General features: G+C 42.3%; 2 protein-coding genes across 2 annotated transcripts in view; both read left to right on the top strand.

Moving 5' to 3' along the window:
* Positions 1 to 20,315, top strand: part of BSDC1 (BSD domain containing 1) — a 427,812-nt gene that overhangs the window by 156,273 nt on the left and 251,224 nt on the right. The gene's annotated exons all lie outside the window — the stretch shown is intronic.
* MARCKSL1 (MARCKS like 1) lies at positions 13,398 to 15,238 on the top strand. Its single transcript, XM_063444541.1, has 2 exons — positions 13,398 to 13,563; positions 14,013 to 15,238. Exons 1-2 carry the CDS (start codon positions 13,495 to 13,497, stop codon positions 14,529 to 14,531), a joined length of 588 nt encoding a protein of 195 aa, XP_063300611.1. The 5' UTR covers positions 13,398 to 13,494; the 3' UTR covers positions 14,532 to 15,238.

The raw sequence follows: 20,315 nt of genomic DNA on the forward strand, positions 1-20,315 counted from the left end.
GACTGTATACAGTTGATTGTTAAGCAGGACTCTTTATATTGGTACAATCACGGATACATATTCATTTTTTTTTTACAATCTTTATTTTATTTTTGTAATTGGCCACTGTGACAAACGCTCCTTCCCATGTACGTTTGTACTCCTGGAGGAGTGTAGAAGCCGGCCTCCTGGGATACCGTTTGGGAGTTACTCTGCCAAGCCGCCATTAACAGATTTCCCTGGGTGCCCCTGGTTCGGCACTTTCCCTTCATACGAATAGAACCGAACACGGACTCTCTGGCAACCGTTTGTATGAACCAAACCCACGAATAGTCCCAGCGGTACTTAGCCGCGACCGCCATGGAACTAAATTCAGCATGAGGACTTCGTGGGTTCCCGGTCACCTCAGTGGGAATGTTATGGAACGGTTTTCAGCATGAGGTGACCATGCAGTTCCCGGACAACTTGGTTTGCGGTTTTGAACCACTTTGAAATCCGCCAGGAGAGCGCTTTTTGGAGAGAAGGTGCCTGAGACTAAGAGGAACAAACGCTACATAAGAGCCAGGTGGAGCACCCCATGTTGTGGCTGTAGAAGTTGCCAAAAGTTGACCGGCAAAAGCACATAACGCCCTATTTTAAGCATAGGTCCACGGTGGCGTTTTCCCTACACTGCATGGATCTGATCGCTAATTTGAGAACTTGGGTGCTCATATCAGGGCTATTTAATGATGTATTATTTGTGGGGTTATTTTATATTTGCCTCTCTGTTCCTGGGAGATAATTAGCTCTCTTTGATGCAAATATCTCCCAGGTCCAGAAATTCCTGGCAGGGGCTTGTGCTGAAGACAATGGAGACCCCCTGCTGGCGTCTGTGCATAAAAGGCTGAGTTTGGCTCATTAAAATTAGTTGTACTCCCAGAGCTATGTGTCATCTAGTTACTGGAAGGGGAAGGGCTATAATCACTGCTTAGCACCTTGTTTCAACTTGGGGAGGATTCAGCGGGGAAAGTCCTTGTAAGGACTAGAGCTCCCAGGACTGTGTGTTGTCCAGTCCCTGGGAGGGAACATAGCTAGCCCCATATCCTGCTCCAGGACGGAGAGGCTCCAGGAGGACCCCAGTCAAGCCTCAGCGACTGGGGCAGAAGCACTGAAGTTTTCCCCTGTCAGAAGCAGTCCTTGGTTGAGGTACCCAGCCAGGGTACAAAGAACTCTGCAACAGTCACAATACAGACAAGATATGATCAGTATTGTTATAGAATTTGAAAACAAAAATAATAACAACCCTCCCCTTTATAAGAGCATATATGCACTAGAGAGTCCAGCCAGCTATTTTATCACCTTCTTAAACCTGCAACTGACTACTGCTTATTAGCATGTCTCACTGCGTGTTTTCAAGTCTGAAGACAGTCAACTTATCTCCACTTAACCGGGGGAAACTAGTGGAGTTGGTGTGTAAAGGAAGGAGAAAAAAAAGGGGGGAAGAGGGCTGTTGTAGATCTGCTCTACCATTTCTCACCCTCTTTTGTATTTCCCCAATGGAAGGAGTGTTTGATAAAGTTAATCTGATTGTGTGAAAGATTGAGACCCAACAGGGAGAAATCAGTGTACAGAGCCTTCTGCACTCCAACATCGCTAGGATAATGGGAAAACAGTCATTACAAACCTATTTAGGGCCAGCAGCGTCGCATATTTTGTGAGGAGCTTAGGGATGACTCATGTGCAAGCAGGAACATGTTTTCCCATTGCTTGTCTATGTACTGTCTCCCCAGGTCCTCTTCCCAAGCTGCTGTAAACCTCAGAGGTGGGGTTTGTACTGTGCTAAATAGAAGTCTACAGATAGTGGATATCCCTTTGTCCAAGTGTTCCATTGTGGGGCAAAGTTGTTTAAAGCATGTGAGTGATCAGAGTAAATTGTGTTCTGGGCTTAGGAAGTGATACTAATGCTGAAGTTGATAGAAACTGAAGAGCTCTAGTGCCATCGGTGTTCTCTTCCAAATCAGGGAAATAACTTGCTGCAGCTCTCTCTTCGAGCACACTTTCCTCAACTTGGGAATCCCTCCTCCTCTCCTTCTCTGTTTAACCATCTGAGAAACTCTACCGTAGGGTGAACACTTAGTGCAGGAAGCCAGTGTTTCCTGTCCACCCACACCAATACGGGGAGTTAACCCCTGGATTCCTCCAGCTCTAGTGCCAACTATTCAGTGCTCTCTCAGACTATGCCAGACCACAATTATCTACAGGTGTATTACATGCTAGCATCCAAGCACCAAGGGTAATCTCACTCCACCTCGTATTTTTGGGAGACAGAGCCTCAGTCTTTAGTCTAATAGGCCCCTTGTTCCAGATGTAAGATAGGAACATTGCCTGTACCTTTGAAAAAAAAGGCTGTCGGTATGAAAAAGGAAATTGTATGGAGCAAGTAGAGTATACTCAGCAGAACGTTCATTTTGAGAGCATTCATCCATCCAAACCAGGATATTTACTTTCATTGCCATTGAGTGAAATCTCCCTGGAGAGTCTGCAGGAGTGGCAAGATATTGTGTTATCCAGGTATCAGCATATAATTGACTCCGGGTAACTCGACTGCTTACCTCCGCTATTTTCCCTCTCAGCCAGACTGGAACCGTTGTGTGATTAAGCTCATATCCCACCAGGAACCAGACGAGAGTCATCTGGTTTATTCAGGCCAAACACTCAATTTATACACAGACCCCCAAACAGGGGGTCTCCATACAGAAACATAGCAAGCGACTCCCTGGCGTCCATGTGTCTGGAAGATAATGGAGTCAGAAAACTAGAACTCAATTATCTCTCGGTTACAAACACAATCCACCAAAAGTACCCCCAATATTAACAGGAACCGCACAAGAGTCATATCCCCGGATATCCCTGATCTGAGCGCCCAACTTAGCCAAATAGCTCTCAGATCTGTTCAGTAGAATAAAATTGCCACTTGGGTAAAGTTCTTTCTTTTTTTTTTTTTAATTCTTTATTTTTGTTGTGCATATTGTGGTAACATCCAGCATAATACACTGCTGCGCCCCAACAGCTGCAGCAAAGTTTAATCAACATGAAACATTTGCATGGTTGAAACATACATGGCAATGATTGTCTTGCACTTTTTAATTGTTTAAGCGTGTGTGAGTTAGTGTCACAGAGGTGAGTTGTAGAGGTATTTGTGTGCGTGAAGTTTGTGCATATTTGGTCTTTAATGCTATTAAGTATGTGTCAGGTCGGGCTGTTCAGAGTGGTGCCGTCTTGTTGTCAAATGTGGAAGGGTTAACTAGCCCGCCATAGGTGGTACCCCTTACCGTGGGGGTCGCGGGGGGGGGGGGGGGAGAGCTGGCCGGAGTGGAGCCATGCGCCTGCCCTGTGGCGCCCGGGTCCTAGGTGTTTGTGAGGTGAGGGGTGGTAGACTCTCCGTGGGCATGTGTCGTGTGTGGTGTGCTTAAACATATTGTTGGTAACAACTTATGAACAGTTTATAAACAGTTCTGGTGTAACTCTTAGCGGCCTGGACTGCCGACTCTTAGGGTTTCAAGTTCCCGGGTCTATAGCCGGTGTGGCGGCAGGAACAAATGGGGCAGCTCGGGAGGGGTTCCACCTCTGGGTGGTGGTCACCCGTCTGTCTTCATGTGTGTCGAGGGGAGGTAGGCCCAGCGCCGTGAGGAGGGTCGGGGCCTCTGACATCGATGAGAGTTTATGCATTGTCCCTTCGTGGTTCACCACTAGTAGCCTGGGGGACATCCACCTGTATTTGATGCCAACTGATCGTAGCTGGCTTGTGAGGTGCTGCAGGGATCTCCGCCATTGTAAGGTGGACCTCGTGAGGTCCTGATAGAAGGTGAGGCTGGCGCCTTCAAAGATGAGCGGTGTCTTGCCTTGCAGTGCTGACCAGATGGAGAGCTTGTCGTGGTAGTGTGAGCATCGCACTATGGCGTCTTGTACTGCCGTCGCTGGAGCTCTGTTGGATTTAGGCAAGCGGTAAGTCCCGTCTAGGGTAACTTTTTTGGCCTGTGCGGCCGGCAGGATGGTGGCCACCAGGCGTCTCACATAGTGTGGGAGTTCTTCAGGGGTCACCGTGTCCGGTATGCCCCTTATTTTTAGATGGTTTCTCCTTGACCTGTCATCTAGTGTGGCTAGGTGTATGGAGAGCAAGTGTTGCGAGGTTTCTAGGTGGTGGATGGCTTCGTGTACGGTTTTCATACCGTGTTGTAAGTCAGCGATGTCTCCCTCTGCTGTTGTCACCCGACCACTAACCTTCTGTATATCTGCCTTCATAGCTGTCACGTTAGCCGCCAGCAAGGTTTTGATTTCCCCCACCAGGTTTTGAAAGTCCTGCTGGGTGACTGGGGCTGATCCATCTCCTGCAGCCTGTGTGGTATGCCCAGCGTGAGGCTGGACGGGCTGTGAGGGGCTCTCTGAAGGTTCTGCGGCCTTACTGTTCCCGTTCGGCGCCATTTTAGGAGGAGGCTGCCTCTGGAGCATCTGGTCGATGTGCTGCGCCCCTGCGGGTGAATGTGCAGGTGATTTGTGGGATCTGCGTCCCATCTCGGCGGCACTTGCGTTCTGTCGTGCCGGCCGTTCTCCGGACCCACCCGGCGGTGTGAAGGCGCCAAATAGAGCCGCCAGGTCCAGGCTTTGGGTGGTGGTGTAGGCCCCGGTTTTCCGTCTCTTTTTCGGCGTCTTGGCCGCCTGGAAAAACGGCATATGGTGTGGCCGGGACTCTCCCTTGTTGCTGCCAGGTAGGGCACCCGTGTGTGTGAGTGATTTGGGGCGATTTTAAAGTTAGGTTTGCCGATATGAAGTTGATGAGTGTCGGAGCCGATGCGACTTGCGTCCGCTCCCGTTAAGGCCCAGGCTCCGCCCCCCACAGTAAAGTTCTGACCAGCCGGCCACGAGATGAAAGCCCAAGACAGTTCCATGGAAATTGGTGCAATGTCCAGTCTCTGTTCGGAGGTTCCTGTGCGAACACCGTTAAAGATATTCCTTTGCTTTTACGGAGAGAATGCACCCCACCCGCCTGTTGTTCCTATCTCCCAAATGTCGTTCGTCTAGCTGTTCGGAAAGTGGGACGGGCAGCGGTACAATCTTTGCCGGTGTTCGTGCAAGTGCATAGCCGAAATGAGTTCCAAGCACTCGACGACCAAGTACCGCTGCCTGCATTCGGGAGACAAAATGGGGAGGCACTCACTAATTATTTCCTTTGCGGTTTCGCATGTATGTTAATCGATGTCCCATGGTTCTAATGAGGTACAGGGGTGGTCCCCGTTCGGGAGTCGAACTAAGTGGGTTCGGGTACAATAACTCCCAAACGGACGAAAAATTAAGTTAGTACAAAGGAATGGTACGTTCCACCACACAGCATAAGCCGCTACCTAGCGTGCTCACCTCCTCCCCTTGAATACCGTAATCTTTTCTAATGCTGCGATCATATATACCCAAAAACCAGATCTAACTCCCTCTCAGCATCTGTCAAGAGGAGAAGGAGACCCATAAATGCCCGCCTAGCAGCATAACTCATGTCAAAGAACCTGGTCCTGTTATTCCTTGCCTCGCTACCTGGGACAAAATATTATTGGTCTGTACCTACCAGGTAAGGGACTACTTGTTGCAGCCTCATGGCTAAAATCTTGGCAAACAACTTAAAATCTGCATTAAGGAGAGAGATGGGTCTAAAACCCTGGTACAATCTTGAGTCTTTTCCCTCGTTGAGGAGAATTGTTATTTTCGCTAGTAAGAAATCTCTGTAAAGCTCTTACTCTGGAGCACTGAAGCCCTTTAACATGTATGGGTACGAAATATCTCAGAATGTCTCGTAATAATAAAGGGTCAGTCAATCCGATCTTGGAGCCTTGTTAGTTTGAGAAGTCTTAACCTCTGCTTTCAATTCCTCCGCCGATCTTCATCTTGGGCTCTAGATACATAGCTGTCCAAGTATTGTCGTATTTTCTCCTACCGGGTTCCTAACTGTCTGTTAGTGAGTGTGCCCTGTAAATTATATAGAGATGCCTAGTATGCCCGAACTGTGAGGCAATCCTCTAAGGACAAGCATCATACCTTCTGTTCCCTTGTTAATTTGGTGTACATGGCACAGTCTCCTAAACGAAGCGGACATATTTGCACAGGGCCAATAAATGGCTTTGTACTTGTCTTTTGAATGAGAAGCAGCCCCTGATGAAGTCCCTGAGTGGGATGAAACGCATGGGATAGATTTTATCTGTATTTGATGCTGACTGATTTTTACTTCTGTGTAAATATTTTTATACTACACTTCAATCCACTTTCACGTTAATTTGGATGCACTTTGTTTTACATGCTGCTAAGACCTGCAATGTCAACTACTCAGAGAGAAACACATCTTGAGATCTTCAATGATTGTTGAATGCCCTTTTTATTCAATCAAAGTGTGAGTGACCCATTGGCACTAATAATTACCTTATCTGGATTCTAAAGAGTGGCATTAAGTTCTATTTTTATTCCCCTAGTTGGATTCACCCTATTTTGTAATAAATGGCTTAGTAGGATATTTAATTGGTGCCTCGCTTTCACTAATTTGTTATAGTCTTTATCTGCTAACATTATCTTATGTGTTTTTTCAAGTGTTGATATTCGTGACATCAATTACCTCTCTGTTCCTCTATTTCAGGTGTGTCTTTATGAACTGCCCCCCCCTCCCCTCCCATCCCAGGCCTAAGGGGAATACATGTTTTTTCTTAAGCCACTACTACAGCCCCTATCTCCTAGAGTACCTAACCCCATATACCTTACTACAGGTCCTGACTCCCTACTGTAGCCCCTATAGTACATCTACAGCCCCTACCCCCACTAAAGATCCCTTAACCCCCACTGCACCCACTAACCCCCTCCCCCCTGATGTAGCTTCCTCCATTATCCACCCACTAGATCTAATAACACTCAATCGCAGCTTATTTCACATCACTAAAGCCCAAACCCGAATGCTGCCCCTATCTCCCACTACAACTGCTCTCTCCCTACTACAGCCCCAATCCCATCCAATTGCAGTCTCTAGTCACCCAGTAGTACAGCCTATAACCCAAACTGCAATCTACATTACCTCACCACAGCCCCTACCCCCACTACAACCCATAACCAACCAATTGCAGTCCATATGCCCAAATAACAGCGGATATCCCCACACTGCAGCCCCTTACCCCCGAATTGCATTCACTATCCACCCACTACAGCCCTTATGATGCCACTGCTGAACCTAACCCCCTAAATGCATTCCTTGCACTCACTAAAATCCCTTACCCCCAAACTACAGCACTCTATCCAGGTTGCTTTAGTCCAGTGTGAATTCCCCTTCATAAGGGAGAAAATGATCTGAGATCCTCAGATCTTCACAGCCTGTTTGAGTTGCTGATCACTGATCTAGATAAGAGTGCTACATAAGAACTGTTAAAATAAATATTTATATAGAATACTTTCAGAGAATTCAATGTGAATTTCAAATTCGAGCTATAAAGAAAAACAAACATTCTCTGAGTTATGTTAACCTTACGTATTAAATTCACTTTCAGTTTTCACATTATTCAATCCAGTTTGTTTCTAAACTACTTATACTATCACAATAACAGTGATCAGTATATCATGAATTCCCCTAAGTTTTTTTGGAAATGCCCCACCCTGTAAATCCTCTGGCAAAAAAAAAGTTTGTTTCTTTCTAGATGTATTTAAAAGTGCTTGTGATGTAACTTTATGACTACAAAGAGAAATATGTTAATATCAGGAGTGTTTTACAGGACAAAGGCAGAGAAACACTAATCTATGGCAGGGGTTCACATTTAATTTTTTACCATGGGACCCTTCGACATCGTGGAACCCCCAATAAATGTTTTGCGCCTTCGCACAATTTTTACTACCTGACTGCACACATTTGACTAATTGACTGCAAAGGATGCAGTTTTGTTCTCACAGTCCGATTTAAAAAAACAACAACTATCCTCAGATGCCACACTGGGCACTAATCTAAAGGACAGCACAATAAAACTAAGCATTTCTTCTTTGTGGGCAAAATTGAGATTGAAATATAGCCAAGTGTCTAACAGAACGAGAGCTTTCCGACATGCGATCAAACTTCTGTCAATGCTCGTAACACAGTTAGTCTGAAATGGTCGACAGCAGGTGGTTATATAATCGCAGTTTCGCGATCAGGGAGCGGCGGCCAATGTTGGATGTGACCAATTTGCGACAGAACCTCTAGTTTTGAGCTTCCCTCCTTTGATCACGGCTGTGACACGACTGCACATCTGGCCCAGCAGGTCACTCATCTACTACTAAAAAAAATTAAAATACGCAAAATATCTATTGTAGCATGTTCAATATAGGAGTATATGAAAGGAAATAAATAATTTATCAGGCACCTTTAAACTCTAGCAACCTAGAAGTTTGATCTAAATATTTAAAGAGTCACCATTAAATATAAAAATGCTCCAAAAGATTTTAATATATATATTATATCAAACGCAAGGCTCAAAGCTGCTAAGGAATGTTTACTATGCCAATTTACAATGAGTGTCCTCCATAAAATATGAGCAATCCAGATAACCTAACAAATGGAAGATAATTATCTCTGTATAAAGGGTGCTTTTAGGCCACATGCAGATCACAGTGTGTCCTTAGACCATCTGACCTAAGGCTATCTGGGGGGATAAAAGGGATTTTTTACCTGATACCTGATTGTCAATTACATTGACAAAAGTGTGTAGTATTTCTTTGTCTCTGTTGTACACAGTAATGTTACTGTATTGTATGTAAGTAAAACTACAAAACACCTTATATGTATTTTATTTATTTTTTACTCTAGATTTAGTGCAACTTTTCTCAGAAATATAAAACAAAATGAAGGTAAATACTATAATCATGTTGTTTCTAGATATCAGAAAATGTAAAAATGTCAGAGAGGTGACCACTGAGGTATTAACTCTAACCAGGATTGCCATATTCAACAAAAGATTATGCTTTTGATAAATATATAGTATAATCTAGGATAAAGGCAATATATTGCATTTTTCCATATAATGTTAAATTACGCTCTCTAAAGCCTGGGAAAGGCAATATATTAAGCTTCCCTCGATTCCATGAAATTGGGTAAATCATGAAGCAGAGCTCTAAATAATGCTCTCTTGAGACCATAACCATAAACCAGAAGAAAAAAAACAAAAAAACTTGGATTCACAAATTTGCATTGGGGTCACAAAAAGCCAACAAAACAACACATTTGTTGCAAGCAAAACTAGCATTTCATCTGTATCAGCATAAAATAGCATATTGCCATTTCAGAGATACTTATACAAAAATACATTAGTATAACTATGCTTTGAATATACCAATGCCCGTTGCAGCCATGAACTCTGCATGTTTTATAAGGAGCCTTGACTAAAATCACATCTACATCACAAGGATGTCAAACATGGGTCCTGAAAGTCTGTTCTATGATTCCAGCAGCCCTGAGAACACTATAAATTGTATTACAGTATAATATATTATTGTGCTTATAGGATTAATTCCAAGCATTTGAACTTGATTTAAAGTTCATTGAAATAAAATGACAGTCCTACACAAGCAAACCAAGAAGCTTTCTCTATTAACCCTAGTTTGTGAAATAATTTCATATTCATGTAAATTGGAAAATACCCAAAACCCCTCCCCCGCCCAATACACATCAAAGAGGACTGGTTTGGGAACCACTCTGCATTTACCAACCCTTTGGAATATATACAACTGTTATGAGGCTTCCATCTTCTACAAACCCCATACATACATACATGGGCAAAAATGTATTTTAATGGGAGGCACACAAAGGCTGCACTAATAAAGTCCAGGTGAAAGTGTGCTACAGACTGCATTTCAGTTTATATACAGATGTTCCTTTTTAACCCCTTAAGGACACATGACATGTGTGACATGTCATGATTCCCTTTTATTCCAGACGTTTGGTCCTTAAGGGGTTAAAGAGGCTGTTGTATATGGCATTGTAGCAATATACAATCTAGTATTGTACATTGCCCTGGCCATTTGCGAACCAGCATTTCTAAAAACAGATATAGAGGACTTACAGATACATGCTAGTACTATATTTGAACACTTGTCTAGAGTTTACCTATTTAAGGTACACAAGCTATTTAAACATGGAGAGTGTGCCCAGTGATTAATTTGTTCCAAGAAACCATGTGGTTTACAAAAATCAGATTGGAAAAACCCTAGCATAATCATATGTTGGGTAATGTAAACTACATTCATTTTCACTTTCTCTTTATCGTAAGCTGCATGGGGAATTCTCTGACATAATAGCCATTATTAAAAAACATAAGCTAGGTGGATACCCATGTTGTTTGTCTCCTTTTTTTTTTAAATTTACCATTATTACAGAGGCATATTTGTGTGTGATATAGAAGAAAAGAAACAATATTAAAAATAATTTGCAACTTAGCACCACATTTATGTTCTCCTATTCCTGCTGTGTTGGGTTCCCATAAATCTCTCCTGGGAGGGATATATTACACAAACACACACAATGGCATGGGTAATAGACTCATAGGCCACATTTAAATTTAAAATAAATAAGTAACAATTTGATGCTTTCACAAAAGTGGAAGCAGCAGATCTTAGGACATGTCTACAAGCAGGAGATATTTAGAGGATATATTATAAAGATTTAAAATGTATTTATAAGAAAACTGTGTCACTAAGCTCTTGTTAATTGATCCCTGGAACACTCCTTTCAAACACTCGCTGTGCGACAGAACTCATAAGTATCAAGTCATGATTTAGTTTCGTAATACTTTTCCCTGCTGCTATGGTAGTTGAATCTAGATTGGTCTGAGAGGGTCATTCAGGCTAGTGGATCCTGCTCTTATCATCTGGTAAGTTCTTCTCACTTTAGGTGAGTTACACGTCAATTTACGTTGCATTACTGTACATTGTTCTCATTCTTCATTATCGTCTTCACCATGACTACATTAACGTTTCGACTAATGATGCTATTATCAGGTCTCAATATTCCCACTCGCTACTATTAACAATTGAAAGTTTAGGCCTGGCAAGTAGAATTTTACTCCTGCTGAGTACTGTATGGCTTGCAGTGTCAATTGCATGGACACTGCAAGCCATAGCAATATAGCAATAGCATAAAACAAATAGACTGCATAAAAACAATAGACTGTAAATGGAGACAATGGTTGTAGCTTCTATTTAAAGAGTGTGAGGCACTGCACATAACCAGTCCAATATAAACATAACCAAATTTGAATAAACCTTTACCAAGCTTAAAACAATACAGTCTGTCCTGAGACAAATTGTTATCATTGCACCTCCGTCCACCTCCAAAATTGCCGTTGATCTTACGACAGATAAATGGGAGGGTGGGATGCCTGTCCTGGTAAGCTGAAGGAAAAAGTTATAGTCAGCCAAAAAATGCTTCACGATCTTGATAAACTCTAGCTAATCAGATTATAGCATATTCACACCATTTTTGAGGTAAAAATCCAGTAAAATAAGCCCAATGCCTGTCTCTACCTAAACTACCTGGCCTAAAATTGACCCCACTGTTACCACGTCCAGCAGGACAGTAAGAGCGCTGGCTATAATGCTAATGCTTGGCAATGGTGAGTAACTTTTAAGGCCTGGCTACCCAATACTCCAAATTTTCAGCCATGCTATTGCGGTGATGCAGTCAAAAAGGTACAATGCCATTGCAGCGCCATTTACAATAGTGTATGTCATTATACCACTGAGGACAGCAGTGTCTGCTGGGTAATCCCACATTCTTGGAGTGTGGAGGTATTCAGAAGTACCCCCAAACCATGAACACTACAGATGCTGTGGGCTGTAAATACCCTAAGTGGTAGCTATAGTACACAACATCTCCATTGCAGGCACCCACTATCAGTATTTGCCCCCTTAACCATGATAATAGCTGTGATTGTAGCAGTGACATTAGCGCTATTATGAATGGCACTGTAATAATGGTGGGATTTTACAAACCCTGTGATATTACAATGTTGCTTAAGCAATAGTTACATTTAAACATATGCGCTCTCTCTTCTTACTATTCCTGCTTCTAATTTTTATGAATCTGTAAAATAAGAACATAAAGAGAGGTTAGCGAAGGTTTTTTTCCAGGGGCACCCATCATAGCACATTTCTAAACCCTGAGTGTGATTGATTAATAAGAAGAAAGAGTTACAGTTTGCAAGGATTTTTGTTTTTCTGGCACTCCTAAAATGTCAGCGCTAGTTTCACACAAAGATAAATACATGCATACCCTGGCACATATACAGACACACACACAGATACTGATATATGGAGCAGGAAGTTTCCTCAGCTGTGGAATGTATCCCATAACCTCCCATTCTGACCCCAGCAAGAAACATGCTGATTACACCAAGTTAACTCATTGAACGCCAGGAAGCTTGGATGATACATTGTTGTGGAATGTTTTACGCATTCCCGTGTTAGTCAAAAGATCACAGATTTCGAGACAATATATGTGCTTTAATATACTATACGAAAAATACCATGCTCATTGCTGTCATTCCTAATATTATTATTATTTTTTTTTTTACAAGAGTTACCATCCCTGCTTGGGGGTTACTCCATTACAGACCTTATTTTCAGTTGAATTCTTTGCAGTCATTAAAATAGATGAGTATTAGAGTTAAATCTCAGACTGTAACGGGAATATATTAAAGGGTAAATAAAATTAGTACATATACAGTTAAAGCTGAACACCTCCGCCATTTATATAGTGATGTTAACTCCCCTACGTGCGGTCTGTCGTTCGCACACATGCTCATTTTATCTTCTTCTGTGTGGTGATCACTGACCATATCCGACCTACACCCTTTCTACCAACTAAAGCAGCAATAGCTAACCTTGGCACCACACGTTTGTGAACTACAGTTCCCATGATGCTCAGCCAACCTTATGGTTACAGGAACATAGCTCACATATTTATGGAGCCAGAATTGGCCATGTAAAGTCTATAAAGGGGGCAGAGTTACCCCAAACCACCCCCACCTCAGAGTACACTGTAACCATCTCATCATGTGGGCAGCAGATGGGTTAAAGCAGAGTTGCTGATCTCTGTGGGGTACCTGGGAATAGGGTGGGGTGCATATAATCTGCATATGGGGTGACCAGCCCCCCGCTATGTTGCTTTAACCCTTCACTGCCCCTGGACATTCTATCCCTGGAATGCAGTGACTGCCCGCATGTTACCGAGTAATTCCTCCATTCCACGGCCCTACGTCACGTACACAGCTCCCCACCGAGCTCACACTGGGAACTGCCCCCTGCGCCTCTCCTATTGGTTGACCCAACCCTCCCTTGCTATCAACTGATCTCTGATTGGCTAACTCTTTCCCCACACAATATATATTGAATAGTGAGCGGAGCGCAGATCAGACCGTGTGAGCAGTGTAAGCGCTGTGTTAGTGAGAGAGCAGAGTAACCCGACAGCGGCACCTAGCGGTCACTACATCGGCAGACATGGGCAGCCTGGAGTCCAAGAACAAGAGCACTGATACCGCCGCTAATAACAAGGAGGCAGAACAACAGGTAAGACTGGGACTGGCTGCTGCTTATAGCCAGGTGATGGGGCTGGCTGACATGTATTCACACAGCCCTAGTGCTCGTCCATTACCACCGATATCACCTAACCTGTACCAGGCTGTATTAGAATTAACACGGTTATTGGCCATATAAAGATGACTGTTTTATACTGGTGACCCCGGTTGAATAGGTTTTGTTTAGAGAGAGAGAGTTTAAAATCTATATGTATTTAATTGTATCTCAGGCTGGGTGAGGTCACAAGAGGCTGCTGGATTTTGATGTTCTAGCTAGCTTTGTATTGAGAAGGTAGCTGACCTGGGGTGGGGTGCGACATTTTAGGTTTATTCCCCCTCTCCCCCCATTTATATTTGGGTGCCATGTCGTGACCTGGTGGCTACAAGGTGGGGTATATATACATTTTATTTGTATAATTAATACTGTCCCCCATTTTACAGGAGAATGGACATGTGAAATCTAACGGGGATGCCCCCACCAAGGAGAACGGTGATCCCGCTGCATCCAATGGCTCCGCAGAGCCTGCCTCAGAGGAGATCATATCTGCCGAAAATGCTGACTCGGCCGCCCCTGCTGCTGCTGACCCTAAAGCCGAGGAGCCGCCGGGCAAGCAAGCCAAGAAGAAGCGATTCTCCTTCAAGAAGCAGTTCAAGCTGCCATTCCGTAATAAGACTAAAAAGGAGTCTCCTGCTGCAGAAGAGCCCCCTGCTGGCGAGGCTGCGGCATCACCCAAGGAGGAGGAGAGCAGCCCTCCCGTGGAAAGCAAGGAAGAGCCGGTGGTAGTGGAGTCTGCAGCAACTCAGGAAGAATCCACCCCTGAGGCTGAGGTTCCATCCATCGAACCTGCTGCTCCTCCTGCCCAGCCTGAGCCAGCTGTGACCACACCTGAGGAAGAGCCCAAACCGGTGGAATCTGCTCCCACTACAGAACCTGCCACCGAGCCCCCTAAGGAGGAGTAGTACCTGGACACCCTCCTAAAAATGGACTTCTGTGCATTGAGCCTCCCATTTACCTCTCCCTTTACTCACCACACTCCTGGGTTCTGTATCTACTCCTCGGTGGGTGTGAGCAGAACTGAAATATGTGCCAAATGTTGCCTTCCTGCCCCTCTGAATACACTATCCAACTTCATTCAGAGGAGAAAGCAGAAACTCAAGTGTTGTCCTTCTGGTGCAGACCCAATGAACTGTATGGTACAGACTGCACTGCTCCATCCTATAGACTTGTATTAAGCCTACCTCCCAATGGCTGTTTTAGACAAAGACAAGAGCTTTAGATGGCTGGAGAAACCAGGGAAATGGGGTGGTCTTGCACTTGAGAATCTACTTTGAACTATTGCTGGACTCCACTTCTGATCTGGTGGAGCTTATCCCATTCAAAGTGACTCGCACAGCTGACTGCTGCTCACAGGCAACTTCCCTTGTGTGTTTACAGTATAGTGTTTCCCCCTACTTGGTGTGGATGTCCAGCATTGTAACACTGCATCAGTGACCAGAGGTGTGGCAGTGTGGTGCTGGCTGTTGTGAACTGAGAGAATGTGTATCTTTGTAAATATATATATTTTTCTTTTAAGGTCAGGTTCTGTGAAGTCACTTTTTAACTCCTTAAATAGTACTGGTTGTATGTTTCATCATGTTTTCAAAATAAATTAACCCCTTTATACCAATGTGTCTCTAAACTTATTGTTGCACTTGCAGATGTGGGAGTCTGAAATTGAGTGTTCTTTAATCCTTTTTTGGGGAGCAGAGAAATGAGTGACTAATGGTCATTTTAGCTGTACTTGATTTGTGGAGTACAGCTAGGGGGTACTTGCATTAAATGTCAAATTACTACTCCTTAAACCGGGATAGAAACCTGTAACTTTATCAACACTGGAAAGCAATTCCAGTGTAATCTTGTTCTTAGTGGGTGTATGAAATCTAGTTTTAGCAAAAGACCCTTTAAAGGGACGTGCCAGGATTGCAGGTCCTCTCTCCCATCCCTGGTTGCTGAAGGGTTACAGCTTTCGAAAGGGGAGGGGGGGAGGAGGAAAGAGTCCAACTCTGCTACCTCAGTTTCATTATTTTCGTCTGAATTATCCATTTTGGATTTTAATTCCTTGTTTAGTAAATAAACTAAAGGACATGTCCATTTGTTAAGCATATACTAGGCCAGGGTGTTCTCTTTAATACTATGGAAACATGCACAAAGAGGCACTCTATGTAGCATAACTACAGATGAGTTGCCTATATCTCAAGTTTACCACACTATTCCCCATGATCCATAGGATGGATTCACTGTGACAATGAGCTATAGGAGGTAATGCCTTCCATTGTTTTTTCCAAATGATTTTCTGTGGCCCTGCCTGCCCTTAAAGAGGGATTTTATATGCTTGAGATGTCCAGTTTTATAATGCATATTGAGTTGGTTATACAACTAGCTGCAAAGTTTCCTTTCAAAGTTCACATACAAGTGCTTTTAACCCCTTAAGGACACGTGACATGTCATGATTCCCTTTTATTCCAGAAGTTTGGTCCTTAAGGGGTTAAAGACAAACATAATTGTATCTATTCCCAGTATTTTATTCAGCACGAAGCTCCTAACCCAGTACTGCCAACCTGGGCGTTGTTCATTAGCTACACATACCAAGCTAACCATATCCACCACTCAGTGTGAACAAAACTGACAAGTGTTTTGTTTAACACCTCCTAAAAAGGGGTGGGTCCCCAGGAAAAAAGATTAGAGATTTACATTTAGCAAAGAAACTGCACCAGTAACCTGATTTTAACAACTACCACTCACAGTGGTTACACTTCTTTGACTGTCTCTATTTAAAAAGAAAAGTGATAAGCTTCCTATTTAATTAGAAGTAGGAAATACTTCTTCACACCTATTGGGGGGGGGGGGGTTGACCGTCCCCATATGGAGAAAAATGTATCGATGCATTGGGCATGTCATTGGAAGGTTTTGTGGGATCTCCTAGATCAGTGGTTTAAAACCTCAAAGTGTGTTGCAAATTCATGTTTAAACTCTGGCTTTCAAATGTCCTTTAACCCCTTAAGGACCAAACTTCTGGAATAAAAGGGAATCATGACATGTCATGTGTCCTTAAGGGGTTAAATAAGTATCTCAATGAAAATTTAGATTCCCATCTAGCAATTATCACTGGAATGGAAGTGGACAAGTCAACTGGACAGATCCTGGCAAACACTGCACAAATGACAGTGGCACTTTAAATATGCAGTCTAATAAACATCTTACTGTTATGGTTCTATTAGGCTGAAGACAAATCTCCTGGGTCAAAACACTTTGAGTTGTTAGATAAAAACTGGGGGTTTCTGAGACATCTGGATCCATTTAATTCATATTTGGATGTAAACGATAGGAGGTTAAAGGGACACTTCAGGCACTCTAACATATTTTTCCTCAAGCTGTTTTCATGAATGGGGAGCTACTGATTAGCTTTGAGTGTCAGCTTTCGCTCTCAGCCAATCAGCAATGCCCCTGACTGAAACTTACGATTTCAAGAAGCCGAGAGAAGCATAAGGGAAGAGCTAAAGGGCCCTGCCTTCAAGACTTTGGGGTTAAACCATCCAGGAACAGTTTAATCCCAAAAGGTAAGTCGAGGGAGCTGCTGGCACCATAACTCCATGAAGTTGTCATGTCTGGAGTGTTGCTTTAAGTCAATTTTAAAATCTTCAAACTCCATCCTATAAAAAAAAACCACTTCTAAATTGATCTTCAACTTTAGGCAAAATTTGAGATGGTAAACAAAAAATTATTCTCACAGTCAAGTAAACAGTAACATGATAAAGCAATCCCTAGGACTATTCCTTCACACCACTGATGCATGTCTGAGGGTTAAAGTTTGGCACGGATTAGAAGGAGGGTGTAAAGCTGCCCACCACCTCATTCTATCCCATACTGTGGAATGTGGGACCCTACAACCAGCTATGACCTTTTATTTTGCTGACATCTTTAAAATTGCTTTTTTGTAGGGCACAGATAGCTTTCTCATTTTGTGTCTGAGCTCCTAGTAGATAAAGATAGTCCATAACTTCCAAAAGTTTGCTAAGGGTGTAGTGACATACATAAAGCATTTAAAGGTGGGATTATCACATGCTCTATGTAGTGTCATGAGCATGCCCAATACCTCTAGTGCTAAGCGCAATTACACTGTTATATTCTGTGGTAGAATAGAAGAGGGATAGCTAGATCCCGTGGCACTAACTGCAAAACTCCTCACCTTTGGAGCTCAGTAACATGATACCCACATTGCAAAATCAGTCCCTAAGTAACAGCTGGAATACATTTTCAAGAAAGCGATCTTCTTCAACCCTTTAAGGACACATGACATGTCATGATTCCCTTTTATTCCAGAAGTTTGGTCCTTAAGGGGTTAAACAAATTAAACAAGTGTGCCTAGTCTAGAACATTTGAAACGCTGCTACAAAATTATGAAATGTTTCTGTTTTTAGAGTAAAATTTTAGCATTGCACTTCCATAATACACAGCCGTAGTATGGGACAAGCTTAAAGAACTGTCACCTCAACACTAATTTTTAAGATAACGCTTTCAACAAGTTTTGATAGGATATGGGTCCTTTGTTAAAAGTATAAGGACAAAAAACCCACATAAAATGAAACGCTCATCCTTACCTTTAGTATACAACAGGATTAATCAGCCATACACATTGGGTCAGACAGTGTTGGATAACCAACACTTAGTCTATATAATCTGCTCTACTTCTCTCCCTGCACATTGCAGTGACATCATCAGATCAACTAAGTTTCAACTTCAAACACTGTCTGACTGAAGGTGCATGTACACGGCTGAATTATTATTTATATAGCGCCATCAGATTCCATAGCACTGGACAATGGGTGGACTAACAGACATGTAATTGTAACCAAACAACTGGACGTACAGGAATGATCCGGTCATATACTAAAGGATGGGATGAGATTTTCCCATTTTTTAAAAAAATTAACACATAACCTATTTCCTTTCAAAACTTGATGGCAGGATCATTATTTAAAATAAAAGTGTTGAGTTGACAGTTGTCCTTTAAGTGCATATTTGCCACTAATGCACTGGAGTAGAATTGTTGATTCAAGCAGACATTTAATTTAAAAAAAAAAAAGATTACAGGTCAAAATTAAACGGCACCAGTCTCATAAAATCCAACTGCTGATCAGAATGGGAATTTGTCAGGTAGTCACAAAGTCACAAAGAATAACTCTGAAGCTTAATTTCTGACCATTATGTATAACTGGAATTAGAGAGAACACCGCTTTCATATTTAACCCCTTAAGGACCCAACTTCTGGAATAAAAGGGAATCATGACATGTCACACATGTCATGTGTCCTTAAGGGGTTAAGTAGGGATGCTGAAAATGCTACACTGCTACATGGATCAAATCCACCGTTGAAGAGGCTTAAGTCATCAAGAGGAAGCACATTCCTTTTCGGGCCATAGCCCATGACAGGCAAAGAACAGGATACAGCTGAACCATTGTGAAAGCCTGCAATAGGGTCTTCCTTACAAACCTCAACCAAAGGTCCACAGTTAACATTTTGCGTGTACAGACAGTGCTTTTGGAAGGAAGGTGCTGAGGGCAGCATCTCCTTCCTGCACTTACTCACTTTTATTGTTTAAAGGGATAGATTTGGAACATCCAAATTTCTAACCATTGTCCTCCCCACTGAAAGTAAGAGGAAAGGTTACATACTTCCATATATCACCATGAACAATATTCTTAAGCCACTGGGATCACGACTACTCTTTCAGCATGTATGTAATATTGTTTCCATAAAGAGAGCTAATTAATAGGAGGGGTGATCAATAGGTCTGTTTTCTTAGTTATAGGTAACAGGTTAATTACATTTTCTGTGTTTTAAGGATAATCAACTGAAAATGTTAAATATATAAAGTAAAGAGTATTGGGTAAGAAAGATTAAAAGTAATTGTATTTATTCATAGTATAAAATGGAATTTAACTCCTGGCACTCTTCTACAGACAAGATAAACCGTCTTTTTGGAGAGTAGGAAACACTCCTAAAGTTTACATTGAAAAAAAAAAACCAAAACACAACTTGGTATTACCTACATAAGAATATGCTAAACATTAAACATTTACACTGATCAATGGTAGAAATCATTACTATGTCACTTGTGTCTCAAAGTGATGTAAAGAACAAAAATTCTAACTTTTTATAGCGAATGAAGGCTGAATTATGGATTATATTCAAACTATAGCCAGATACAGATGGAAATACCGCAAAAATACCAAAACACATATCTATCTATGCACATTTATTTTCCATTAGTATGTGAAAAATTGCTAAAACAATTTCAAACATGGCTACATTTTCGTCTGCTTTTCAATTTCCCATAATATTTGGAGAGTATACTGGCTTTAAATGGAAATACAACTATGTTAAGCATTCAAAAACCTTTACATGTAAGCACAGTACAAGTTGCCTTTAAATACTCTCAGAAACAGTACTGCCATCTGGTGGATTTAACAGATAGTGATTAGATCTCAGGCTTTATTTGTATTTATAAAACTCCACACATGATCCATGGGAAGGTTCTAGAAAACATTTTGTATTTAAAATATATTTATTCATGGAAATCAAAACAAAACTGTAATTTTCTTTTTAATTTGAGCTCTATAAAACAGATAGATCAATGACAGTGAATCTTTTTGCTCCTGAGCACCCAAACTGCAACTGGAAACCACCGTTTTTATTTTTAAGT

This window comes from Pelobates fuscus, chromosome 1 (genome assembly GCF_036172605.1).
Source record: "Pelobates fuscus isolate aPelFus1 chromosome 1, aPelFus1.pri, whole genome shotgun sequence".
Classification (NCBI taxonomy): Eukaryota; Metazoa; Chordata; class Amphibia; order Anura; family Pelobatidae; genus Pelobates; species Pelobates fuscus.